The 24,221-nt window shown below is 41.0% G+C and overlaps 1 protein-coding gene across 2 annotated transcripts in view; it reads left to right on the top strand.

The window, feature by feature from the left end:
* Nucleotides 1-24,221, top strand: part of cdh4 (cadherin 4, type 1, R-cadherin (retinal)) — a 217,395-nt gene that overhangs the window by 121,756 nt on the left and 71,418 nt on the right. For both annotated transcript variants that reach the window (XM_077574031.1, XM_077574030.1), the window contains exons 3-4: nucleotides 17,333-17,559; nucleotides 23,494-23,676. In XM_077574031.1, coding sequence (XP_077430157.1) covers nucleotides 17,333-17,559; nucleotides 23,494-23,676 — 410 coding nt within the window. The remainder of the gene's footprint in view (nucleotides 1-17,332; nucleotides 17,560-23,493; nucleotides 23,677-24,221) is intronic.

The raw sequence follows: 24,221 nt of genomic DNA, 5'->3' as shown, positions 1-24,221 counted from the left end.
GGAACTCTCTCATGATGACGGATGGCCCTCGCAATCACAAAACATCACCATCAGACATGTCTTGTGAGCTCCCAGCTTGATACAATGATGCCCGCTGCAGTCTGCGCTATATAACGATACAAATAATGTCACACAAGGGCTGAACAATTATGGAAATAATAATAATCCCAGTGATTTTGATTCAGATTGAACTCACAATTCATCCTTCCAGCCATTATCTACTGCTTATCCGGGATCGGGTCGGTAGCAGGGAAGCCTAGATTTCCCTCTCCCCAGCCACTTCAACCAGCTCCTCCGAAGGGATCCCAAAGCGTTCCCAGGCCAGTCGAGAGACATAGTCTCTCCAGCATGTCCTGGGTCGTCCCCGGGGCCTCCCGCCGGTGGGACATGCCCGGAACACCTCTCCAGGGAGGCATCCAGTAGGCATCCAAACCAGATGCCCGAGCCACCTCAACTGGTTCCTCTCAACGCGGAGGAGTAGCGACTAGACACTGAGTCCCTCCCGGAATACCGAGCTTCTCACCCTATCTCTAAGGGAGAACCCGGACACCCTGCGGAGGAAACTCATATCGGCCACTTGTATCCGGGATCTTGTTCTTTCGGTCACGACCCACAGCTCGTGACCATAGGTGAGGGTAGGAACATAGATCAACCGGTAAATCGAGAGCTTTGCCTTTTGGCTCAGCTCCTTCTTCACCACAACGGACCGATACAGAGTCCGCATCACTGCAGGCTCTTTTACGACTTAGGACCATGGCCTTGGATTTGGAGGTGCTGATTTTCATCCCAACCGCTTCACATTCGGCTGCGAACCGCTCCAGCGAGAGTTGGAGATCATGGCTTGAAGAAGCCAACAGCATCACATCATCTGCAAAAAGCAGAGATGCAATGTTGAGGCCACCAAACCGGACCCCCTCAACGCCTCGGCTGCGCCTAGAAATTCTGTCCATAAAAGTTATGAACAGAATCGGTGACAAAGGGCAACCATGGCAGAGTCCAAACCTTCACTGGAAACGAATTTGACTTACTGCCAGCAATGCGGACCAAACTCTCATATCGGTCGTACAGGGACAAAACAGCCCGTATCAGGGGGCTCGGTATCCCGTACTCCCAAAGCACCCCCCGAGGGACACGGTCAAACACCTTCCCCAAGTCCACAAAGCACATGTGGACTGGTTGGGCGAACTCTCATGCACCCTCGAGGATCCTGCCGAGGGTGTAGAGCTGGTCCACTGTTCACGGCGGGGACGAAAACCACACTGCTCCTCCTGAATCCGAGATTCGACGGACCCTCCTCTTCAGCACCCCTGAATAGACCATACCAGGGAGGCTGAGGAGTGTGATCCCTCTATAGTTGGAACTCACCCTCCGGTCCCCTTCCTAAAAAGGGGGACCACCACCCCGGTCTGTCAATCCAGAGGCACTGTTCCCGATGTCCACGCAATGTTGTAGAGGCGTGTCAACCACGACAGCCACACAACATCTAGAGCCTTTAGGAACTCCGGGCGGATCTCATCCACCCCCGGGGCCTTGTCACCCAGGAGCTCACAATCAATAAAACAAATATTGGTCGGCTTCAAAACTATGTATTTATTCAACTACTCAAAACTATCATCGTAGTCTCATACAGAATGACCTTGTGAATATAATGTCAAATTCAAGCCTCACGCATTTTCATTTTGCTACACCCACATCTTTCATGCCTTGCAAATTTGCACACATTCAAACCTTATCTCTGTATCATATTAATGTATCTTATGTTATTGTTGTTGTTGTTTTTTTTTTTTTTTTTTATGTCTTGGGACTTACTGGGCTAACCTGGGACTCGGGTGTCATATTTTGTGCCATATGCGGTAAAAGGTCTTTCGACTGCTGTATCATTGAATCTTGAGGAAAGTATAATTCCTTGAATCCTTGAAAATTAAACTTTAATTATAACTTGAGAGGAAAACGAGAAAGCAGATTGCGGGGGGGGGACAAAACTTCCACAGCTTTGGGAACATTCAAATGCATAACGCACTCGATTGTAATGTTTTAGAGATTAATAATGATGATAATAATAATTATTATTATTATACAATTCCTCTGCCAGGTATTTGTTTGGGTGTGTAAGCCCAGGGAATGGGTTTGATTTCTGTTACCTGGTGCTGTAAACCTCATTCTGTCACTCCCATTTTTCTTCTGCTTCGCCTGCCTTGCTACCATGCTGTCACTCCATCATGTCTACCTTTCTGTCTGTTGCCCACTCTCTTCCCCTCCATCTTCCTGCCTGCCGTCTCCCTCACAGACAGACTGTAGTTAAGAGAGAACATGAAAGATGAGCAAACACGCCGCCTGTCACTGGTCTCATTTTCGAGGCTGGTGTTCTTCAGCTTTCTCCCTTATCGCAACCGTCTCACCATCCACAATATCCTCCTTTCAATTCACGCTCCAGATTAAGCAATATTGTTTGTTTCCTTCATTCACTCAAATCAAAGAGTAATTGCATTTTTTCTGCTTTTTTGTCTGCTGTGGCGCTCTGAAAACTAGTGACTATGTTGGCAGAGATGGAATCACAGCATTACAGAGGGAAATAAATCAATCACCTTTTCTGTAATGACAGACATCTTGACATTTCCAGCATTTGATGCACTTATTTAAAACACTTTATCTTTGCAGCACAGTGGAGGAAAATGTCATGTCAATCCATTATTTGATATAAGATGAACTTTTATGAGATTTTTATCAACCAAGTCTTCTTACTCAGTTCTCTTTACAACATGACAACCAAAAAACAAACAAAAAATAAAATAATAATGATCAAGATGACTCTTTTTCATTTGTGACAACTGTAGATTTTTAGATGCAATTGATTTTGCTATGAATGTATTGCTTTAAAGAGAAATACTATAGTTATGATAAGAAAATAGTTTTTGGGCAGATGATCTACAGTACAAAGAGATTTAATACTGCAATGTCTAAAATCTGGCAAATTATTTGATTCTTGTATACTTAAAACTGAATTGAAGGCAGCACAGTTGTGTTAAACATGCATTAAATTATCAATTATCTATCTTTGCAAAGTCCTTTACTTATGGTAACCTGTCCCCATAAGACTCCACATAGCAATTTACTGAGCATAGGTGACTCGTCTATGCATACACAAAACTTTCAAAATTCCCCTATCAGCCTTCAGAGGTGGGTATTAACGAGTTAACGTTGTTTGAGCTCCAAAAGTTTTTTTTTTTTTGTTTTTTTTTGTATTTTATGACGTAAAGATGCTTGAACATCAGTTTATATTTTTGTCTGTCTGATGACATTGTATTTAAAAAATAAATCAGACTTCATGTTCAAGCAGTTACTCAGTACTTGAGTATTCTTTTCAACTAATACTTTTTTACTTGTGCTTGAGTAACATTATTTTTGAAGTAACGCTACTCTTACTTGAGTACAATTTTTGGCTACTCTACCTACCTTTGCTTAGAATACGTTGAAAGAAATTACGGTATTCGTGTATTAACAGTTTTCTTTTGTTATTAAATTGCTCTCTCATGCATCTTATTTCAAAATATTTTATATTATGTCCTTTTTATACCCAGCTGTGTTGTATGTTATACAAGGTAAAATGTCCCAAATATTGTGGCAGGTCTGGAATGATCTTCTGAGGTTCTATCTGCCTTATCATAAATGTTGATGGATATTGTACATCTTTATTGCATCTTTATTGAGGCTGTGCACTATAAAACATTTTATTAATGTATATTATTAACTAAAAAAGTGTCATTTTGAGAAAATATTGTACCCCACTTCCTCAGCTAGATAAAATTCTTAAAATCCTACGATTATTTTTGAATAAGTAGAGACACCCTGTAAACCCCAGCCTTTAAATGAACATTTCATTACCTACATCACCACACATCTACAAAACAGTATTGCGGTAGCCAGTGAGTTAGCAAGCTCTGTGCCCCTGCTTTGCTCCTCATTCTCCAGTTTGCTGGGCTTTCCCCACTGAGTTACTTAGCAATTGTGAGCTGAAGATTGCTGACAAAGCCAAAACGCTGTGCTCTTCAGGCTCAGGAATGGCTGGATCAATGCTGTGCCATCGCCATGGCCCCAAGGTGGTAAGGCTACCATCATCCTTCATACTGCACTGGATGTCCTCATCTGCCTCTCTGTCATCACTCTTGCCAACAGCAAGACTAAGATTTATGCACAGCAGACAGCTCAAGTCGAAGCATATGTTATGGGTTTGCAAACTAGCGTATGACACAAGTAGGGCTGTTGGCTGGCTAAGACAGACTAAGCATCAGAAACGTCCACAGTTTGCACACTTACAAAATGATACTGGCACCGATATGATGCCCAGCTGTGAGTTGGCAGCCAAATATAAGTGCAATTAGCTTGCAGTTGTAAATACAGATCTCTCTGTGTTGAAACATAGTCCCGCCTGCAGATTTTAATCCATTAGCTCTGCAACCATGAGCTATGGCCGTTTGGCATATTCCAACAAGTTTTTTGACAGTAACGACACAGTATTGCTATTTTATGATGAATGAAGTTGTCATTAGCACACAGTTGTTGACTGCACATAGTCACTGATCTTTATACATGACTGGATAGCTGGTAGCCCATACACACCCATGCAAGCTGTTGAAGCCATAAGGCGGCCATTTTACCCCCATATCTCGAGCAGAGTACTGTATATTCTATACGTATGCGTACAGATTCGACCAGGGGTAAGGAACCCTGGTCCTCGAGAGCCACTGTCGACCTGCCTGTCTTCCTTGTCTCCCTCCACCAACACAGCTGATTTGATGAACAGGATCATTATCAGGCTTCTACAGAGATTGCTGATGAGCTGATAATATGAGGCAGCTGTGTTGGACGAGGGAGACATGGAAAACAAGCGGGACAGCGGCTCTCAAGGACCAGGGTTCCCTAACCCTGCATTAGACATATACATTTGGCATCTTTTGTTGAATTAGAGTTATGATTCTTTAATAAAAAATATCAGTTTCATCAGTATCACTGATCAGTAAAAATCAGTTTCCTCCTGTAAACATCATTAAGCATATAATTTATACATGTATTTAAGGCAGGTTGTAAAATGTCCTCTCGTTTATGTTTAACACATTTAAAACATCATAAATCATGCTGTTTCTACTAAGTACTGTCTCAAATGTTCTCCAATTTCGATACTGTAAATGTATAGGATCGCATGCCAGGAAACGTTTCTTGGGAGGATTAATCATTGGCGGCCTTGCGGCTTCAAAAGTCTTGGCTTATAAAAAAATAAAATAAAATAAAAATAAAAATAAAAACAACTACAAATAAAATAAAATAAAAAGTCTTGGCTTATCAGCTATCAAGTAATATATACAGATTACTAGATAGGACCTGCCTAATATCGGGACAAAACAATGTGATTGGCGACATCCGCCGTGACACGGTACCCAAGGCTCAAAAATCCAACTGTCCCGGTAAAAACAGAACATCTGGTCACCATAAACTACCAACGAACATACTGTTAACAGTATTTTGAAACACAACCTTTCACATTCTCGCCGTAATTGTAGAATTTACACCCGCTTTGCACAGAAATCAGAGAGACAAATCTTACACCATCAGTGACTTGAATTACTCTTTTACATTTCAAAGTAGAAAATAAAATCCCCGCATTGGACCTTTCTCAAGTTCAGCAATTAATTCTATCCCCATTCCTACTGTGATAACATATCGACTTAATCACCTTTTAACTGAAATGCCATGTTTCCTGATCGATTAATGACTGGTGGTCTCCAGTTATTTTATCGCAAGGTCGTGAGTGATGTATTATCAGTTAATGAGAAATAGGGAAATGTCTGGGTTGAAAGATGCAGGGTAGAGGTAAACACACGCGTGCATAGGCACACACCTTAGGAGACACTCTCATTTGACCTTTCCATTGAGTTTTTTTTCTGGCCCACAGTGAGTTGTCCAGTAGTGATAAGAATAATGGTTTCGCTGCATTGCCCATAGGAGACCAACCTCCCATTCCCTCTCATAGTTGAGCGGAAAGCTGCTCTCTCCTCTCCTATTGTGCCTCCTTCATCGATAGCAGGCAATGAGGTTCAGCTGTGCACTCTTATGGGAATGGTGTATGCCGGCTTGAAGGATCACAAGCGATCTCTCTGATAACTGGCAAAAGGAAACTCTAAGAAATAAATGGAAGGGCAAAGGCTGGACATCTGTTTACCGTTCATCCAAGAATTTCAACCTCACTCCTCCACCTCAAACATAAAACATCAGAAAAACTTAAATAATGTTCCTCATCAAAGATCTTTGGAAATGTTGTTTTGGATAGAAATAGCACTTATAGTCACACTTTGGGCGGCCAAAGGTAGAAAATGGTGCATGCGGAAAATCTTCCATCACTATTGATGTGATTGCTATGGGCCACATAAAACTGGGAAATGTTGAGTGCAAATGTATTTGTCATGTAAGTGATTCTTATCTTTTTGTTAATGACTTCAAATGAAATATCTTTTGAAAGGAAATCAGACTTGTCGCTTAAGAGAGGATTGCACTTTGGAAGGCCCACGTATTCTTCAGACGGAAGTGTGGCTAATCTCAAAGAGGATGGTGCGTAATCAGATTATACATGATAATTTTTTTCTCAAGTACATGCAAGGTAGCGCGAATTGTCGTTTGAAACACAATGTAATGCATTTGTTCAAAATGACTTACTTTACTCATTAAACAGTATGTTCTTAAGTGAATTTAAAGTAATAATAACCATTATTTTTCCATTAAAATTACAGAAATTGAATAGTTTGCTCCATCTCATCTCATTTAGTCATCACTGATACTACTCATTCAGTTAATTTGGGTGAATATTTTCCTAAAAAGTGACATATATTACAAAACAGTCACTTTATACATGATTACATAATGCCCCCCCCCCCCCAAAAAAAAGAAAAAAAATCAACAAACAACAACCGTCTCATGTTGGCTTCACAAAGTAGAAAAAGGCGAAGGTGGTTGATGACTGATGACTGAAAGCATTGGGGGAGGGTCATATATCAGTCTGTGTACCTGAACCCTGTAATGGTCTTGATCTCTTCTCAAGGATAAACAGATTAGTCTTGTCCCTCGTCTCAGGATCTGTGAGACTAACTATCACTTTCCCCAGGGGGTCTGAGGAGAGACTGGATTAGTGTGCAACGGATAAGGAAAAAAACATTACAAAAGGGATCTGTGTGCAATCTAATCACTGGCTTTTTTTAAAGTCATGATCTGGGCTGGTGAGGTAAACAAGATAAGATGGATGTTTCACATTGTGATTATACTGAAACGCCATCATTGCCACATCACTCAGCCTGTTGTTCTAATAAATTAATGCACCTTAGTCACTGAGTATAGCCAGACTTGAATAATGTTGATTTTTAGAATTACCTAATTTAGATGTTCCGATACATATTTGATCAAAAGCGATGCCTCATACTTGAGCACCTCATACTTTAAATTAGTCTGTCGGCATAATAAGATATTTCTGCTCATTCCTCTGTGTATTTTTGTAGTGCTAATTAGAGCAATTGTTGGGAATCAAATAAAGATGTTGAACACAACAGCTAAACAATCACCAGGGATGTATTCAAACACATTATGCTAATAACGCATAGTGGGAGAAGATGGTGAGAAAAGGGTGGAAATCACAGACGAAGGCAGATTCCATAGTGAGGGGTGATGGAAAGTGGAAAAAAATTACCTTGTCTCTGAGGACAACATCTCGTTTTAGGATGACCTCCATAGTATTAAATACTAAGAGCTGCTGCAGTCATCGAAACATGATGCACAATCTGTAAATCTAACTAAATCCCAAAACTTCTCTTTCATTCTAATGGAAGGCACTAATGCCTACGTCAGTTATTATAAAGTTAAAACACTATCTAAAACTAAAAAGTTTGCTCTTCACATTAAACCTTTTTCTTTTGCGCAGTGTGAGTCCTCCAAAAAGTACTTACATGAGAATAATGAGTTTTCATCACAGTAATTATATGGCTCAGTGAAAGGCACTGATATTACCCAGAAGCCCCTTTTGTTCCTTGATCCCAGCCCAAAGTTCATTTGGCCCAAGTGTCCCACCACCTCGCCTTGGGCTGTGTAAAATCATTACATTGTACAAGGAGATAACAGACATTGTGTAGACAGACATTGCCTTGAGGCTGTTTCCTTGCCTCACCTCTTTAAAAAAGATATTGCAGTGATAAGCGTCGCTCCTTCTCTGCTTGTGCTAAATCGAATGGTAAGCCTGTAGGGCATGGTCCGTCCAAGGAGTGGGATCCAGTTAGGGGGGGGGGGGGGCAACAACAACAAAAAAAGTATTTTTGTAGTCTGCTATATTTCGAAAGGAGTGTTTCTCATTATCATAGAACAGGGGACGAGGGGATCAATTGCGGACTGTTTCAGGCATTTTGTGCTTCCTTGATGCACATTCTGAATTGATCGGGAGGAAGATTACACACCATTGACATGGGTAGCTGCCAATGTGACACCCGGCCAAAAGACATGCAAACGAGATTTCAAGCAGAGTGTTTGGTCATTAACGTGTGAAACGATTGAGACATTCAATATTTCCATACAATATTTTGGTTATGAATTATTACTATACAGTATTTATACCAGGGATGGGCAAATTTGTCTTGTCTTCCCGCTGTTAATGGATGCCCACATTTTCGGTAAGTTCCCACATTTTCAGTGAATGTGTTATGAGGCAAAGCCTCGGATAAATAAACGAATTGAGCACCGACGGAAGCAGGTTTACGTCCATCGATCTTGGTCAGTAACGACAGTCCTTCTCAGTCCGTGTATTTTTTTAGGCTTTGCGTTGTTAAAGCACTCGCCGGAGATGCATAAGTACTCACCAAAAGTTGGGCAGAGTATATACACTGTATATAGAAAAAGAAGAAGATTTTTCTGAGCACTGTACTATTTGGCCCAATATCAATGAACGCGTCTGTTTTAAAATATTTTTATTCATATTTTTTTCATACATTATTTTTTGTGAAGCTTTGTATGTTAGATACTGTAGCTTAATAGCTTAATCTAATTGCACCATATGTTTATTTGATAGATTTAGCGCTATTATGCTTGGTTGCATTGGGTAGCGTCGTTCTTTTATTCGCCATTCACTACACAAGGTTTGCTTCGAGCGGAGGAGGGGATGCTCCGACAGACAAAAAAAAAAGTCAATCTGGTGTTTTTAGTTTGGCTAATGCTAAATACTATCTTGATTGACAGTTCAACAGCTTTGAACAAGTCATACACTAACCTTTTTTGCTTTCTATTTAAAGCTGACGATGTCATTTACCTTGCCCCTGTTCGGTCCCTCATTGTAACATTAGAAATATGCTGCCAGATAAACTCAGCTTGCCTTGGGTCTCATGGGCGACGGCAGCATTAAGCTAGTAGGATTACATTTCCTGATTCTTAGACGCAGAAACAGGAAGTACAAGTAGTTCTCATTCCAGTATAACAAAAATATAAACACCTGGTAGTGAATAGATACGCATGAGAATGAAAACGCGAACATAATAGAAAGGAATTTGAATTAAAGACGACAAACTGAAAAGCCGACATCCATCCTTGCATAAGGCGCTCGGGATCGATTTTTTGATCAAATTGAAGGATTTTAAGTGCGCCTACTGGTTCAAAAATATGGTATGTCAGGACAGACATTGACAAAGTACTTCATCTGACCTGCTCATGCATTATCTAGACAAATATTAAATTTTTAGCATGTTCAACTATACAAGATCCATAAAGACGAAACCCAAACACATCAAATAAACAGCACACAATGAGAATGAAATTTTTTATCGTCACGTGCGGGCTGTCTGTCATTTGAAAAAATCTTGATATGTGTACCCCGCAAGACAAGAGGAGAGAAACAATCACTGACGCCTACAACTCCAGTCTGATCCAGTCCTTTAATTGCATCCGCTCTGCTTTTCTCCCACTCTGCCACTTTATCTGGCCCTTTCTCCTTTTTCATTCCTCAAGCCTCCTCATGAATGCACACATGAGAAGAGGCTAATGCAGAGATAAATGGCAGGGCCAGGGCTGGCCAAATCCTGTAATAAGCTACTCAAAGCAGCCAATGGAGTTTCATTCCCACAGAGGCGACGTAACTCAAATGTATACTTAAGTGAAGCCAAAATGAATATTTGATACTGGTATGGAAAAACACTTGTCGTCAATAAATATAAAATGGTCAAATGGAAAACGGTAAGTACGCTGGTAACGGTGTACCTTATTGTGCCATGTGACAACGTATTGTTATGCCGCTACGCAACTAGCTCATTGCGTGTCGTTCTTACCTTTGAAACATTTTTTGTGGGTGCCATTATAAACCGAGGAGCAGAAGAAAAAAAATCTGAATCCAACACTATAAAAATCAGCTCGTTGTGTATGTGGCCCACACAACATTATGAGGTTTCACGCAGTATAAAGACCTTGACATCCTGACAGGCGTGTAGGCACCTACGCCTTCACTATGGAGGGCAGGAGCGTCTTCTTTCACAGATGTTCTACCTGCAGGAGGAAGGCGATTGATGGAAAACAAAGGAGGCATTGGAGTGGATGCCGTGTGTGTGTGTGGGCTGACGTTGGCCGCATAGACACGAGAAGTGAAGTGTCAACGTGACAAAGGTCTTATTCAATCATGTACATGAACAGCACCTAATAACAAGCAGTTGAAAAAGAGAAATTTATTCACACACATATACAATTCTTTCACTTGCATATTACATACCCATACTCATCAATGCATTACTATACGCAAACAGTGTGCCACAAATTCTTGCCGCTTCTGCTTACGCGTGTTCCCTGATGTGCTACCACCAACCATGTCACACATACACACACTAATAAAGTCTCTAAAGTTGAAACTTCCTTTTTTTTTTTTTGAATCGTAAAGCTCAGTGATAGAACAATTATTTTGAAACTGCATCATTAGCAGTCAATGGCTATGGGTGAGTTAAAAACAGCATGTTAACTTATTGAGCTTAACATTGGGAGCAGGATTGTGTAAATTGACATTTGATTGGTGGAGAAGCACTCCAGAGATCCAAAACTGGAAAATAAAAAATGGGATTTTCATATTTCTCCTCTGCACTCTGTAGTGCGTTATCAAGTCAAGTTTATTTATATAGCCCTTAATCACCACAGATCCTGAAAGGGCATCACACATCCACAGTTGACAAATATTAACAACCCCTGACCTTAACCCCAAAGGAGTGCAAGGAGGGCCGCAGATGGGGAAACCCCCCTTCCAGGATGACCAGGCTGCAATGGATACCGAGTATGTTTCTCAAAATGATGCTTTACAATGTTAAATAAAATAGTGTGCGAGTCCATTTAATACCAAAAGTGAAGGAAAAAAAACACCCTGGGTTATGTCATTGGACAATGTCCGGCAAAGGATCCTGGAGATTAAGGTTTTAACTAAAAATGGAAACCTTTTCCTAGAACAGGGGTGGCAAAACTAGGTCCTTGAGGGGCAAAGTCCTGCAGGTTTTAGAGGTTTCAGTTCTCCAACACAGCTGATTCCAATGAACAGGATCGTTATCAGGCTTATGCAGAACTTGCTGATGAGCTGATCATATGGATCAGGTGTGTTGGAGAAGAGAAACATCTCAAACCGCAGCACTCCGGCCCTCAAGTACTGATTTTGCCCGCCCCTGCCCTAGGTTGATGTGTCTGTGTGCACGTCAACCACATACTGTATGTACACTCCAAATTGTTTTCGAAAAAGTGAATATGAGGCTTAGTAAAGAAGAAGGGGGACCGGAGGGTGTATTTCAACTATAGAGGGATCACACTCCTCAGACTCCCTGGTAAGGTCTATTCAGGGGTGCTGGAGAGGAGGGTCCGTTGGGAAGTTGAATCTCGGATTTAGGAGGAGCATTGTGGTTTTCGTGCCGGCCGTGGAACAGTGGACCAGCTCTACACCCTTGGCAGGGTCCTCGAGGGTGAATGGGAGTTCGCCCAATCAGTCTACATGTGTTTTGTAGATTTGGAGAAGGCGTTCGACCGTGTCCCTCAGGGAGTCCTGTGGGGTACGAGCCCCTTGAGGAGCTGTTCAGTCCCTGTACGACCGGTGTCAGAGTTTGATCCACATTGGCAATAAGTCGGATTTGTTTCCAGTGAGGGTTGGACTCTGCCAGGGCTGCCCTCTATCACCGATTCTGTTCATAACTTTTATAGACAGAATTTCTAGGCGCAGCCGAGGCGTTGAGGGGGTCCAGTTTGGTGGCCTCAGCATTGCATCTCTGCTTTTTGCAGATGATGTGGTGCTGTTGGCTTCATCAAGATGTGATCTCCAACTCCCACTGGAGCGGTTTGCAGCCGAGTGTGAAGCGGTTGGGATGAAGATCAGCACCTCCAAATCCAAGACCATGGGCCTCAGTCGGAAATGGGTGGCGTGTCCTCCCGCCCCAAGTGGATGAGTTTAAGTATCTTGGGGTCTTGTTCACGAGTGAGGGAAGGATCGAGCGGAAAATCGACAGGTAGATTGGTGCTGTATCGGTCCGTTGTGGTGAAAACGGAGCTGAGCCAAAAGGCGGAGCTCTCAATTTTGCAGTTGATTTACGTTCCTACCTTCACCTATGGTCAGGAGCTGTGGGTCGTGACCGAAAGAACACGATCCCGGATACAAGCGGCCGAAATGAGTTTCCTCCGCAGAGTGTCCGGGCTCTCCCCTGGAGATAGGGTGAGAAGCTCGGTATTCCGGGAGGGACTCCTCCACGTTGAGAGGAGCCAGTTGAGGTGGCTCGGGCATCTGGTTTGGATGCCTCCTGGACACCTCCCTGTAGAGATGTTCCGGGCATGTCCCACCGGTGGGAGGCCCCTCGGACGACCCAGGACACGCTGGAGAGACTATGTCTCTCGGCTGGCCTGGGAACGCCTTGGGATCCCGCTCGAGGAGCTGGTTGAAGTGGCTGGGGAGAGGGAAGTCTGGGCTTCCCTGCTAAAGCTGCTGTCCCCGCGATCCAACCTTGGATAAGCGGTAGATGGATGATGGATGGATGGAGGCTTGGTAAAGCACTTTGGGCAACAAATGTTGTAGATAAAGCTCTATATAACTGTACTCCATTTACCATTATGATAAGTTGGATTTTTTTGGACTATGACAAGTAACCCATTCGAATGGATTCAGGATTTGGTGGTTAAATGGTAAGGCTCTAATATATCTAACAACTATTGTAGTTAGTAACCACGCTTGTAGCCAAGCTATGTAGTAGGCTAGCACACTTAAATATACAGCTACGTGAAGTTCAGTAAAGGCAGTGTTTAACATCTAACTAAAAATGCAAATGACTACCACACTAATAAACAGTATTGCGTACAAACCTCTGCCAATTCCAAACACCTTTGCCCTTAAGTTATTAACCACTTAATTAGAATTTTAAAACCATCCTGGTTGTGTCTCCTTTGGCATAGGTCATAAATCAATACCTCTCCGAGGGTGAGTGTATGAAAGTGAACTCTTCACCTTCCATGCTTCATTAGCATAATTGCCATCCAAATTCAATACAGTTTGTGTGCAGTTCAGGTGAAGAATAAAGAGGATCAGTACAAGTTCAAATTGAAGTCAGTTTTGCTTATGTGTATAGAGTCTAGTGTGTCATATTTTGGTAACCATATTTAGCTGCATGAGAGGCCGTTTGCTTTCATGCAGTGTGCACTACAAACTGCAGCTATGATAATATGCATATTTTTTTATTAAGGTGAACTTTTGACTACAGCTCTTGTTGTAGATCTTTTTCTATTATCCAATTCTAACGGATATAATTGAGTGACAAAGCCTTTTGACCGTGGTTTCTTTCGTTATTTATTTTGCAATCAGTCGTTTTGTTGTAGTCACTGTCATTGTCACATTTTCCAGTGCTAGATGACCCACTAGAGACTTCAGTCTGCGTTTGAAGCAATTTGGTGGGAGGAACAGAAGGCTAAGATTGACAGCAACGGTGGAAGGTCACTGCAGATAATTTGCAAGCAGGAAGAGACAAAGTGCAAACGCATGACTTGATGGAGTTATAGTTGATTGTTGGCCATCATACTGTAGCAGCACAGCTACTCAGTCTAAGCCCCCTCCACAATGTGCTAGCCGCTCTGTTGGGCATCGTTTTTTTCTGCTGCATGTGTCTAGATCTGAGTAACCAAGCGGAATGACAACACCCTCAGCAGCCTGTCAGCCAATGTTGTGGATGGTAGGACACATCAACACGAAAAGAAACACACAAACATGTTTACAAAATGTCTCACAACGGTATGCAACATCCTAATGCGCAGATACCGTTTTATAGTAAATTGCTTGTGCAGAAGGGATGTTTCTGAACCAAAAGTGCCGTACACATTAAAAATGGTGTCTATGCTCTGCTGGTTATATTGTTCCTAAAATAATTGTCAGGCAGTTTCTTAAATTAGAGGGCTTTATTTTTTGCTCTCCTCTGGAAGTATCAGATCCGAGTTGTATTTCTACTGTAGATTATTTCATTAACCCGTTATTATTTTGTGATCCACAAATATCTAGGAATCATGCTGCTAGAAAACTGTACTAAACATTTCATATGTCCTGAAACTTAAGAATACTGTATAGAATTCTCATGAGAATGAAAAACATACGTACACATTGCAGGCAAGCTCATAGAACTGCAAACAAAAGACATAAACAAAACCTTTTATCAACGAATAGATGAATATTTATTATTGTAATAATCATTGCCCCCCCCCCCCCCCCCCCACACACACACACACACATATATATATAACAGGTAGCCCAGCCAGTGATAGCAGGCCCGCCCTACTTATTCATAGCAAATTAGAACAGACTATTAATATTGTCCTTGGGGCTAACTAGTAACCGGTGGCACCTTTTTGGGCTAGAAAATTCACAATCAAAAAATGAAAAGGCATCTGTTTTAGCGGTATTTCATTTTAAACCCTCCCGCCTCTGAGAAGGACAAAGAAAAACTTAATTAGAGGCAATTAACTTCAAAGAATCGGCTAGTTTACTCAACTCTACAAAAAAAGCACCTAAAAAAAAGAAAATAATTACTCCTTACCGGTGACAGACAGTATTATCAGTTATTCAAACCATGGAAAACGGTAATCAGCCCATGTCTGCTGACAATTCTAAACATAGTAAGCATAGTTGCAGTCTACCAACACATATTGTCAAACACCGTCTCCATCAGAATCCGCATGTCTCCCTCTGTCCCAAAAACCATGAATAGCAAACCATTTGTTCATATTTCTGCACAAGGCTAAGGCACGCAACCTCTTCCGCAAAATTAGATGTTTTATTCCTTCTCTAATAAAAAATAATAACCTTAATAAGAATAATCTTACTGTGCATGTTTCATAAACCAAATCTAAGTTTGTGTGCCAACTGGTACACAACACATAATACACACGAGTGATTTTAAACAGATCCTTCCAGTGTTTGCCGGTGTTATTGAAGAATTAAGACTAAATGAAGGCTCTGCTGCGGCTCAACTTCTTCAACTCAATGTACTCTGAACAAACTCCTACGCGCAGAACCACACACACACACACAGGAACATAAACACACATGTGTAAGTGGCACGTGTCACTGCACCAGCTGCACCACAAGAGACCTGTCTGGGTGACAACAATTAGCCTGCTCAGTTCAAGTAAATTGAAGCCATTTACATAATGCATGCCTGCCATCACAATTAATCTGTGGCCAATTTTAAGCAGCTCTTTGTTTTCTTGTCACAACCTGTTGTTAAATCACCTTACGCTTTTGTGTGCGGCATAAAGCCAAGTGATAATTTTGCACAAAGGCTTTCACTCCCAGAAGGACATTGTTCAATAGGTTGCTTGATAAAAATATGGATGGCATTTGCCAACAAAGACAGATGCACTCATTGTCGAAGCCGTGTTTACCTCCATTTTATTCCGTGCGCAATTACTCAGATGGTGAACACAAGCAGCGTCATTTGTTTGATGCTAAGCTGAAACGGCGGAGAAGATTCGGCTTTATTAGCCTGTTGTTTGGAAGCTACTTTTGACATTAAGCTAAGCAATAAATTAAATAGATGGCTTGATAAAAAATTTTTTTTAAAAAAATAAAAAAGCTGGCTGTGTATAATTCTTCAGACTGGATTTTTGAAAAATCGCTCTGCCATTGCTCAGAACAGTAGCTCTATTGCCTGGGTGATTTATGAAATCAATTTGTCTTTTTATCAGCAGCCAGAGTTTGAGATATGATCACAGCACATGCGTATAAACTTTGTGTTGGTGTGTCTTAACGAGGCAGACATGCTGAAAACCACCCATCATTTATTCTCGGCACGCATGCCATTGTGCCATGCTGTGAATCATGGGATGATGATGTATTGAGCGTTGATAAAAATTGGCAGTAGGATGAAACTGTTGTGTGTGTCTGACGCTGTCAGTTTGTTCTGTGTTTGGGGTTTTCTAATGGCATATTCATGTCAGCTGTCACTAGAATATCTGCATACAAGCGCCCATCATCTCTGATGCAGCTGTATGTTTGCAATATTTACGAAACATTTATTCATGCACTATATGGACAGGATGGGAAATGACGTAATGGATGAGGGCTAAGACTAGATCCCTTAGTCCCCATGAAGTCTTATTTCTTGATTTTAACAAGACATTTTGGACACTTCTGCGTTTGCACCATGGAATTGTTTGGGGAAGGCCTTTTCTGTTCTAGCATGACTGCGCCCCAGTCTATAACCGCATGCTTGGATGAGTTTGGTGTGAACAAACTTACGCGGAGGTGGAAAGCCTGGGGGAAGTAAATGTAATTATTAAGACAAACCGCTTTTGCATTCTTAATCTGACACTGTAGGAATCCCTGTGAAGTGTTAAGATGAATTCTGATACACACCAAAAACACCATCCCATGTGCCTGAAACAAACATGATACCATTGCGGTTGGCGGTAAATCCTCGGCTGCATTCAGCCCACTCAGTCTAATATCCTTTGGACCTATTCTTCAAGCTTTCCCTGGAGAAGCTGAGAGAAATTCAGTTTTGATATTGCTATCCGTCTAGTTCGGAAAGAAGAATGATACAAAAGAGAATTAGGCTCCCCTGTGTATCTGGTTCAGAAAAAGATAAGCAGTTCATTTTGCCAGAGATGTCAAAAGTGAGGAATCAGAAGTGACAGCAAAAGGGATGAGATATTTCAAGATATGTTTTGATGGGTGCAGGTTAATCTTAAAATGTGTCAAGGATTTGCCAAACCCTCGTGAAGTAAATCTCACTTTGATGTTCTCTAATTCTGTAACCTCTTTCTCTCTGTTTTTCCGCAGTGAAGTTTGAAGACTGCCAGCACACCAGAGAGGTGGGCTTTGTTAGTAGCGACCCCAAGTTCAGCGTGAGGGCTGATGGTGCTGTGTATGCCGAGCAGGAGTTTGCAAACCTTTCGGAACCCGTCCAATTCATGGTGACTGCCCGAGAGCTCTTTGATCCACACATCTGGGAGACCACAGTTAAGCTAGCACCAGCTGGACATCCCCACCCTTTACCCCTGACAAAGGTACCCGAGTATTGTTTAGTTGCTTACACATCCTTTGCGGACAAGAAATCACATTTGCTTACCCAACACCTCAATTTAAACAAGTAGAAGCTCATCAATTGACATGCACTCTATATTTAAATATAAGGATGATGTATTGATACCTCAGTCATGCGAGTTTCCTAAACCCCTGAAAATAGCTGCCGTCAAGCCACTTCTGGAAAAGAGAACATTGGCTGCTTCTTTGTTTGCAATTCATACAGCCATCTCAAACCTCTTCTCCTCTTAACCAAGATTGTTGAGAAAGTGTTTTTGTTTTTTTTAATTAACTTTTTGAACTCAAATGGACTGATGAATTTCAATAAGGTTTCCGACCTCATCACACTACATAAACAGCTCTTATTATAATACTGAACACATTTTATAAAACTGAACACTGATACAGGGAAGTTGTTGGTGCTAGTCTTATTGAAGCTCATTGTAGTGTTTTATACAGCTAATTATACTCTTGAACAGGCTGGAAATTTGGTTAGGACTAAATGGAACAGTTTTAAGATGGTGCAGGTCCTGCTTGGAGGAAAGGACTTATTTTATGACGATTAAAAGTTTCATATCTAATCGAATACCCATGATATGTGGGGTCCTTCAAGGGTCAATCTTTGCTCCCCTCTTGTTCAGTCTGTATGTTACCCTTGGGTCAAATTTTGAACATGTTCAAAATGTATTTGTGACAAGAAAAACTGATTGTGATAATTAAAAGTGGTGAACGTCTTTGCAACCTTTTGCAACCTTGAACGAACCCTGACGAAAAAACATTTGTTAAGTGCACAAACCACAAGCTTTTGCCGCTCAATGACATACAGGCTTCAAGCATGCCTAGCATTTATCCAGTGAAAGTGCTAACAAATGAACTGCTTAATCCCCAGTCATTTTCACTGAAGCAACCCCCTTCGCTCCTGGCTGTTTTACTGGATTTTGACAGATTTTGCAAGGCCCACACATTATTGTGTTTTATTGCTATAAAAACATGGAACCTACCAAAAGAAAGATTAGAGTCAGGAAAAAAAAAATATTTGTATCTGTTTCCGTTTTGCAGCAATTAGCATTAGAGTATAGCTCAATTTAATCATTATGCACAAACCTGTTGAAAACACTGGGGAAAAGAGCTTGTTGCAACATGCCCTGGTTGATCTCTTATACTCTGCTGCCACCTACTGGCCGTTTTTGTAATAACTACCATTGCTTTAAGCGTCCTCTTCAGGTCAGAGGTTGCATCAAAGCCTCGATCTGTATGCTCTGCATAAAAAAAACATATAAATACGCTTTTGGAACCATGGCAATATTTAAAATAGAATTTTTTTCTACGTTTTTGGGAGCAAATGAGTTAAGGAACATAATTTACCCAAGTTTGTCAACTTGTTATGAATGTCCAGGCTTACCGAATGTGGAGTCTCAGTCTGAACACAAGGGGCACAATGGAAAAAAAAGTAGATAAGAGATGTAGATATAATGAGAGACAATATCTAAAAAAGAAAGTAACATAGTATGGCAACTGGCCATACAAGTAGGTAGATGGATGTGTGCTGAGCTGTAAATAATGCACTGTAAGTAATACTACTACTACTAATAATAACAATAAAAGATATACAAGACGGCTTCTTGCGAATCCTAACCATTCAGAACAGGTAGGCCAGCCAGTGATAGCAGGCCCAAACCAACCGAATTGTGATAACTCTTAGCGTGGGATCACTTGGCTTGTGTGTCAATAAAAAGCTAGCTAATGTGAATTGCAGGACGCATTTCAAAGTCAGCGCATCGTCACACCAGGGTGACAAATTGGAGGAAAATAAACTCCAAGATTTCCTCAGTTTATTGTGAAAATCGGGCAAACTTAGAGAACACACTGTATTTAGCACGTTACTTGCTGCTATTTTTGCTAACACGGAAACATTACAGAATACCAGCTCAAAGAAAGGCTAAAAGACGACAGGCTAGCGAGTTCATTTTGTTAAGTGCAGCGAGACATGATGCCAATTACATGCTAGATTTATCTCTCATCAGAGCTTTCTTGTGTTGCCATCTCGAGAGTGTATTCATTTTCTTTTAATAACACTTGCTCACCTGTTTTAGTAAAAGAAAATAGATCACCTGGAATGCTCATTTTCCAGTGTTTAATGCAGCATCTTTGGCCTATGAGTCTTTCTGCGGTGTTTATGCACTAACGCTATCACACCCCACACAGGTAGGGCCTCTCAATGAGTGCTCTCCAACCCATACTGATTTCATGGCACGGTGACTCGCTTTCTCCACCAGCTTAGAGCCTATTAGTTATGCACCAGCGGATCTGAAATCCACTGGTTCCCGGAACAGGTTTTAGTGCTTATTTGATTTGCATTTTTACCACACTCTGTTCAAGATAGTCTCACCTGTTCACGTTAGATTACAAATGGAGCTGACAGGTGGGAAAAGCATTGAACCTTTTGGTTCATAGGTCACGGAGTCACGGGGAGTCGGCAGAACTAAACATTTGCGCTTTTGATCTATATATTTTCATGTCTGAAATTGAGGCTAGGAAATGTGTAACAACTGCACTAGAAAGCTCAATTGGCTTAGGCTGTTGGAAATCCATGTGATTTTAAAATACGACTACTGGATTTAACATTCCTTTTATTCAATACAGCTACTTTTATAAGCACATCTTTTGGGAGCATGTTCTCACAGAGGACGTGTATTGTGATCTCTTTCTTTATCATACAAGTCAGGGGGAAATTGCACTACAACGCTGAAGACAAAAATATAGGTACATATATCAAAAGTCCTAGATCAAATATTGCACTGTGCGCAGAGTGAGCAAGGAGCTCATGTGGTATTGTCCTGCTTGTTTGTCAGACTGAAAACTTCCAGATGTCAGCTCCACAGCTTGAGGGTCTTCAGGCCTGTAGAATGTCCCACACAATGTGCAGCATACCCGGGAGCAGAGAGCTGCCAGCTGGCCCTGCTCGCCTCTGGCTTTTTGAAGCCCTTCATGCACAAGGGGCACACGAACTGGCTCTATAGCACGTGCACACAATCACACACGTACACACTCAAATGTGCATATGTGCCAATATGCCTACACTCTTTGGTGTGTACAAGTGGACAAAAACACTTGCAGATGCAATTATGCGTATATGCACTTGACTCAAGTTGTGAACACAAGCATTTTGGCTGAGCAAGCCCTAATGTCCCACTAAAGTCCTGCCTCATATTCACATGCAGACTATTATCTCTTCATGTTTCCATATTTTTGACTGAGCAAAATCAATGCAAACAAAATAACCAGAAGCAAATGCAGTTCCAAGAAATAGTATTTTCATTAATTCTAGGGATGGGTGCCTTTCATGTTTGACCCGGTACTTTTCCAATTCTCGGTACCTGGGAATCGATACCGGTACTCAACGGCAACAATTTTCTCCCTCCCTCTCCCTCCTTCATTGTTTGCTCAGGTGGCCTATCGCCGAGCTACGTCATGAATAAAACATGTGTTTGCATGTGTCACGTGTGCTCACGAATGATGTACACGTACGAGTGTGTTGGGTGTGTCCTGTTGGGATTAGCTGATGGATTCCTCCTGTGGTACAGGTTACAACCTCTCTGCCGGTTTATGTGTGTGTGTGTGTGTGTGTTCTGAAAGGCAACAATAGGATTAGGTGGATCACAGCAAAACAACCCTTTTACAAGGGGAAACACCATAGCTGACAATACAACAAACATGTTCCCATCTTTTTAAACCTCTTTTCAACAAATGAGAAATCGGGGGTTGACACCAAAAATGTAACTATTTATCTTCTATTACAACATCTGTCCATCCATCCATCTACAGCACTTATTCTTATCAAGGTCACGGGGGTGCCGCAGCCTACCGGCTGACAAAAGGCAGACTACACTGTGAACTGGTCACTAGTCAGTTTCAGGACAAACATAGAGACAGACAACCACTCACACTGGCACTGCGAGGGAAATTAACCCACACTGAAGTCAGGCTACTCAGTCACCACTACACCATCAGTGATTCCATTTCAACATTCAACTCCAAATGTCTTCACTACAGTATACACAGCAGAAAGCCCAGTGCATTGTCTCACTCTGTTGAGTTAATCTAACTCAAGGTGATCAACTCTGTGAAATAACACCTTCTCTGGACACCTCTCTAATCTCTGAAAATATTAAAATGACACTTTGGGAGTTAAAATTAACCACAAATTCAACTATGCAATTTTAACTCTCCAATTTTGTTCACAGTGATCTAATAACATGCCAAAAGCCTAAAATAAAATACTACTCACCAGATATTCTTATTATTATAGACAAAATCCACTCTCTTTTGCTAGCAGTATTGTTATGGTCAGAAATGTGTATATGTTGCGAATGGATGTGGCGAATAAATAATTTACTGGGAATAAATAATTTACTGGGTTAAAACAAACCAGCCAGCCACAAGTGTTGTCTGTCTCCCCAGTCATTTTTTTGAAGTCCACCTTGAAAATGAATTCCAAATGAAATCCGATAGTTGTCCTCTCCTAGCTTCATGTAATGAATCCCACTCGAGTAGCTCTGTACCAATCAGAGGACAGAAAAAGGCTGACATCAGACGCCAGAGTTCTATAATTTTAGAATGAAAAGATAATTATGAGCTTGAGAGTCATTGGAGAATAGACCTCTGCCAAGGCCAATCAGTCCATGTCAGTCTGTTTCATTGGATAAATAAAACAAACCACCCTGAGCTATATTGTCTTCAATAACTGTAACTCACAATGAAACGCATCATTTAATACACTGACAAGCACACAAAACTATTCCACAAAGTTAACCATTTTTTGGTGGAAAAGACAAAATGTAAAACTATACAGCCATTCAGCAAAGTACAAACAATATTATTCTATCCTCACTCATTTTGTTATTGAAGCAGTATTTAATCAATATCCATTTTATCTGATAATACCCTGACAGCGAAATGTCACATTGTTTACTGGGTTTCGCAGTGACACGGAGGACAAAGACGTGCGCAGATAATGTTGTCTGTCTGAAAAATCTTTGGCTGCAGAGGAATGCAGAAAAAGCACAGCATGTTAAAAACCCACTGAGGCTGCTTTAGTTGTGTTGCACATGATGTGCCTGTGGTTAAAAATGTTTTGTCCCTCTTATAAATAAGTATTGTTTATTGTTTGGCACCGACTATTTTTTTTCTTGTAAAAATCACACCCTTTAACTCTTTTACTGCCAAACGTTATCCAAAAAACAACCCATACAGTGCCAGGCAATTTCGAGCATTTTCACTCATCTTTCAAGGAAAACAGAATTTTGTGTGCTATGACCATGTAAACATGGTGGATACCATATGAAAGATTGGATTCCATTTTTTTTTTCATTAGAAAAAAAGTATGTTTCTTCTTTATTTAGTAAATAGGTAATTTGAGTGACATCATCAAGCGAAAATGGAAAAAGATAAGGAGAAAACAAGCCTTTTGTGAAAAGATACATTTTCTGCACAACAGTGACTTTGACACGAATATTTTTGTTAAGTGACACTCTGTGAATTTGATTTAATGTGACAAATGCTTTGATCATTCACGTCATCCGTGAAAACGTTCTATTTTCTAAGATCCGCCATGTTTTCATGTAATTTAATACCCGGGAACCCATTGAAAAGAGATACAATGCTGCCATCTGCTGGCCATAGTTGGTGGGCGTTTTTGGAATTCACAAACTCCATTCACAAACCAATGCCGCACAAGACATTGCACTGCTCAATGAGAAAAAAAAAAACTTAGGTAACGTCAATTAACATTTTTGGCGGCATTCATTGGGATTTTAGTATACGTCATTAAACGTTTTTGGCGGTAAAAGAGTTAAAATGGTGAAATGTATTCAGTGAATGATTTGGCATGACGTCATATATTTGTTTTGTCTCTCCAGGTCAGCATTGAAGAAATGCTATCAAGAGTCTTGGATTCCCAACCCCGTGTCATCAAGTTTCCCCGAAAACATCAAAGAAGCTCCTATGGTAACGGGCTGAGGCGACAGAAGAGAGATTGGGTCATCCCGCCCATTAACGTACCTGAGAATTCCCGAGGACCCTTTCCTCATATGCTTGTCAGAGTGAGTGTCATTTTACATCAAGTCAAAATTAAATTTGAAATAATTTCCAGAACAAAAATCGAAACCGATATCACTCGAGGCAGACTTCATAATGTCATTAAATGCCGACTCAGTCCATACACTGAAAGCACAGTCAGTTCAATTAAATCGTTGAGTTCATCTTGGATTTTTTGCCAGAAAATATTTTATCATTTCCATATAGTGAGACAAGAACAGAAGGCATACAAAAACGTAAACCATGCTTTGTCTCAGAGGAATAGATGAATTGTTTACTCAAACACCCACGTTCTCCCAAGCGTAGGAAGCCAAAATTCACTTCAAATTAAGTATTTTTTCAAGGATGTGTGTGTGTTTTTTTTTTTTTGCATGAAGCCACTATTGAACTTAACTGTTCTTGTGGTAAAACATGAGGGCGCTCTGGTATTAAAATATGCAGCGTTACATTTCTATGATTCACTTTAACGAAGCCAACCACAATTGAACCATGTTAACATTCTGAAAGCAGTCTGGCAGTACACTGCAAAAACACGTTTCCTTAATATTAG

Source organism: Vanacampus margaritifer, chromosome 8, assembly GCF_051991255.1.
Source record: "Vanacampus margaritifer isolate UIUO_Vmar chromosome 8, RoL_Vmar_1.0, whole genome shotgun sequence".
NCBI lineage: Eukaryota > Metazoa > Chordata > Actinopteri > Syngnathiformes > Syngnathidae > Vanacampus > Vanacampus margaritifer.
Note: the sequence above shows the minus strand (reverse complement) of the source record. Positions and strands in the feature narration are given on the sequence as shown.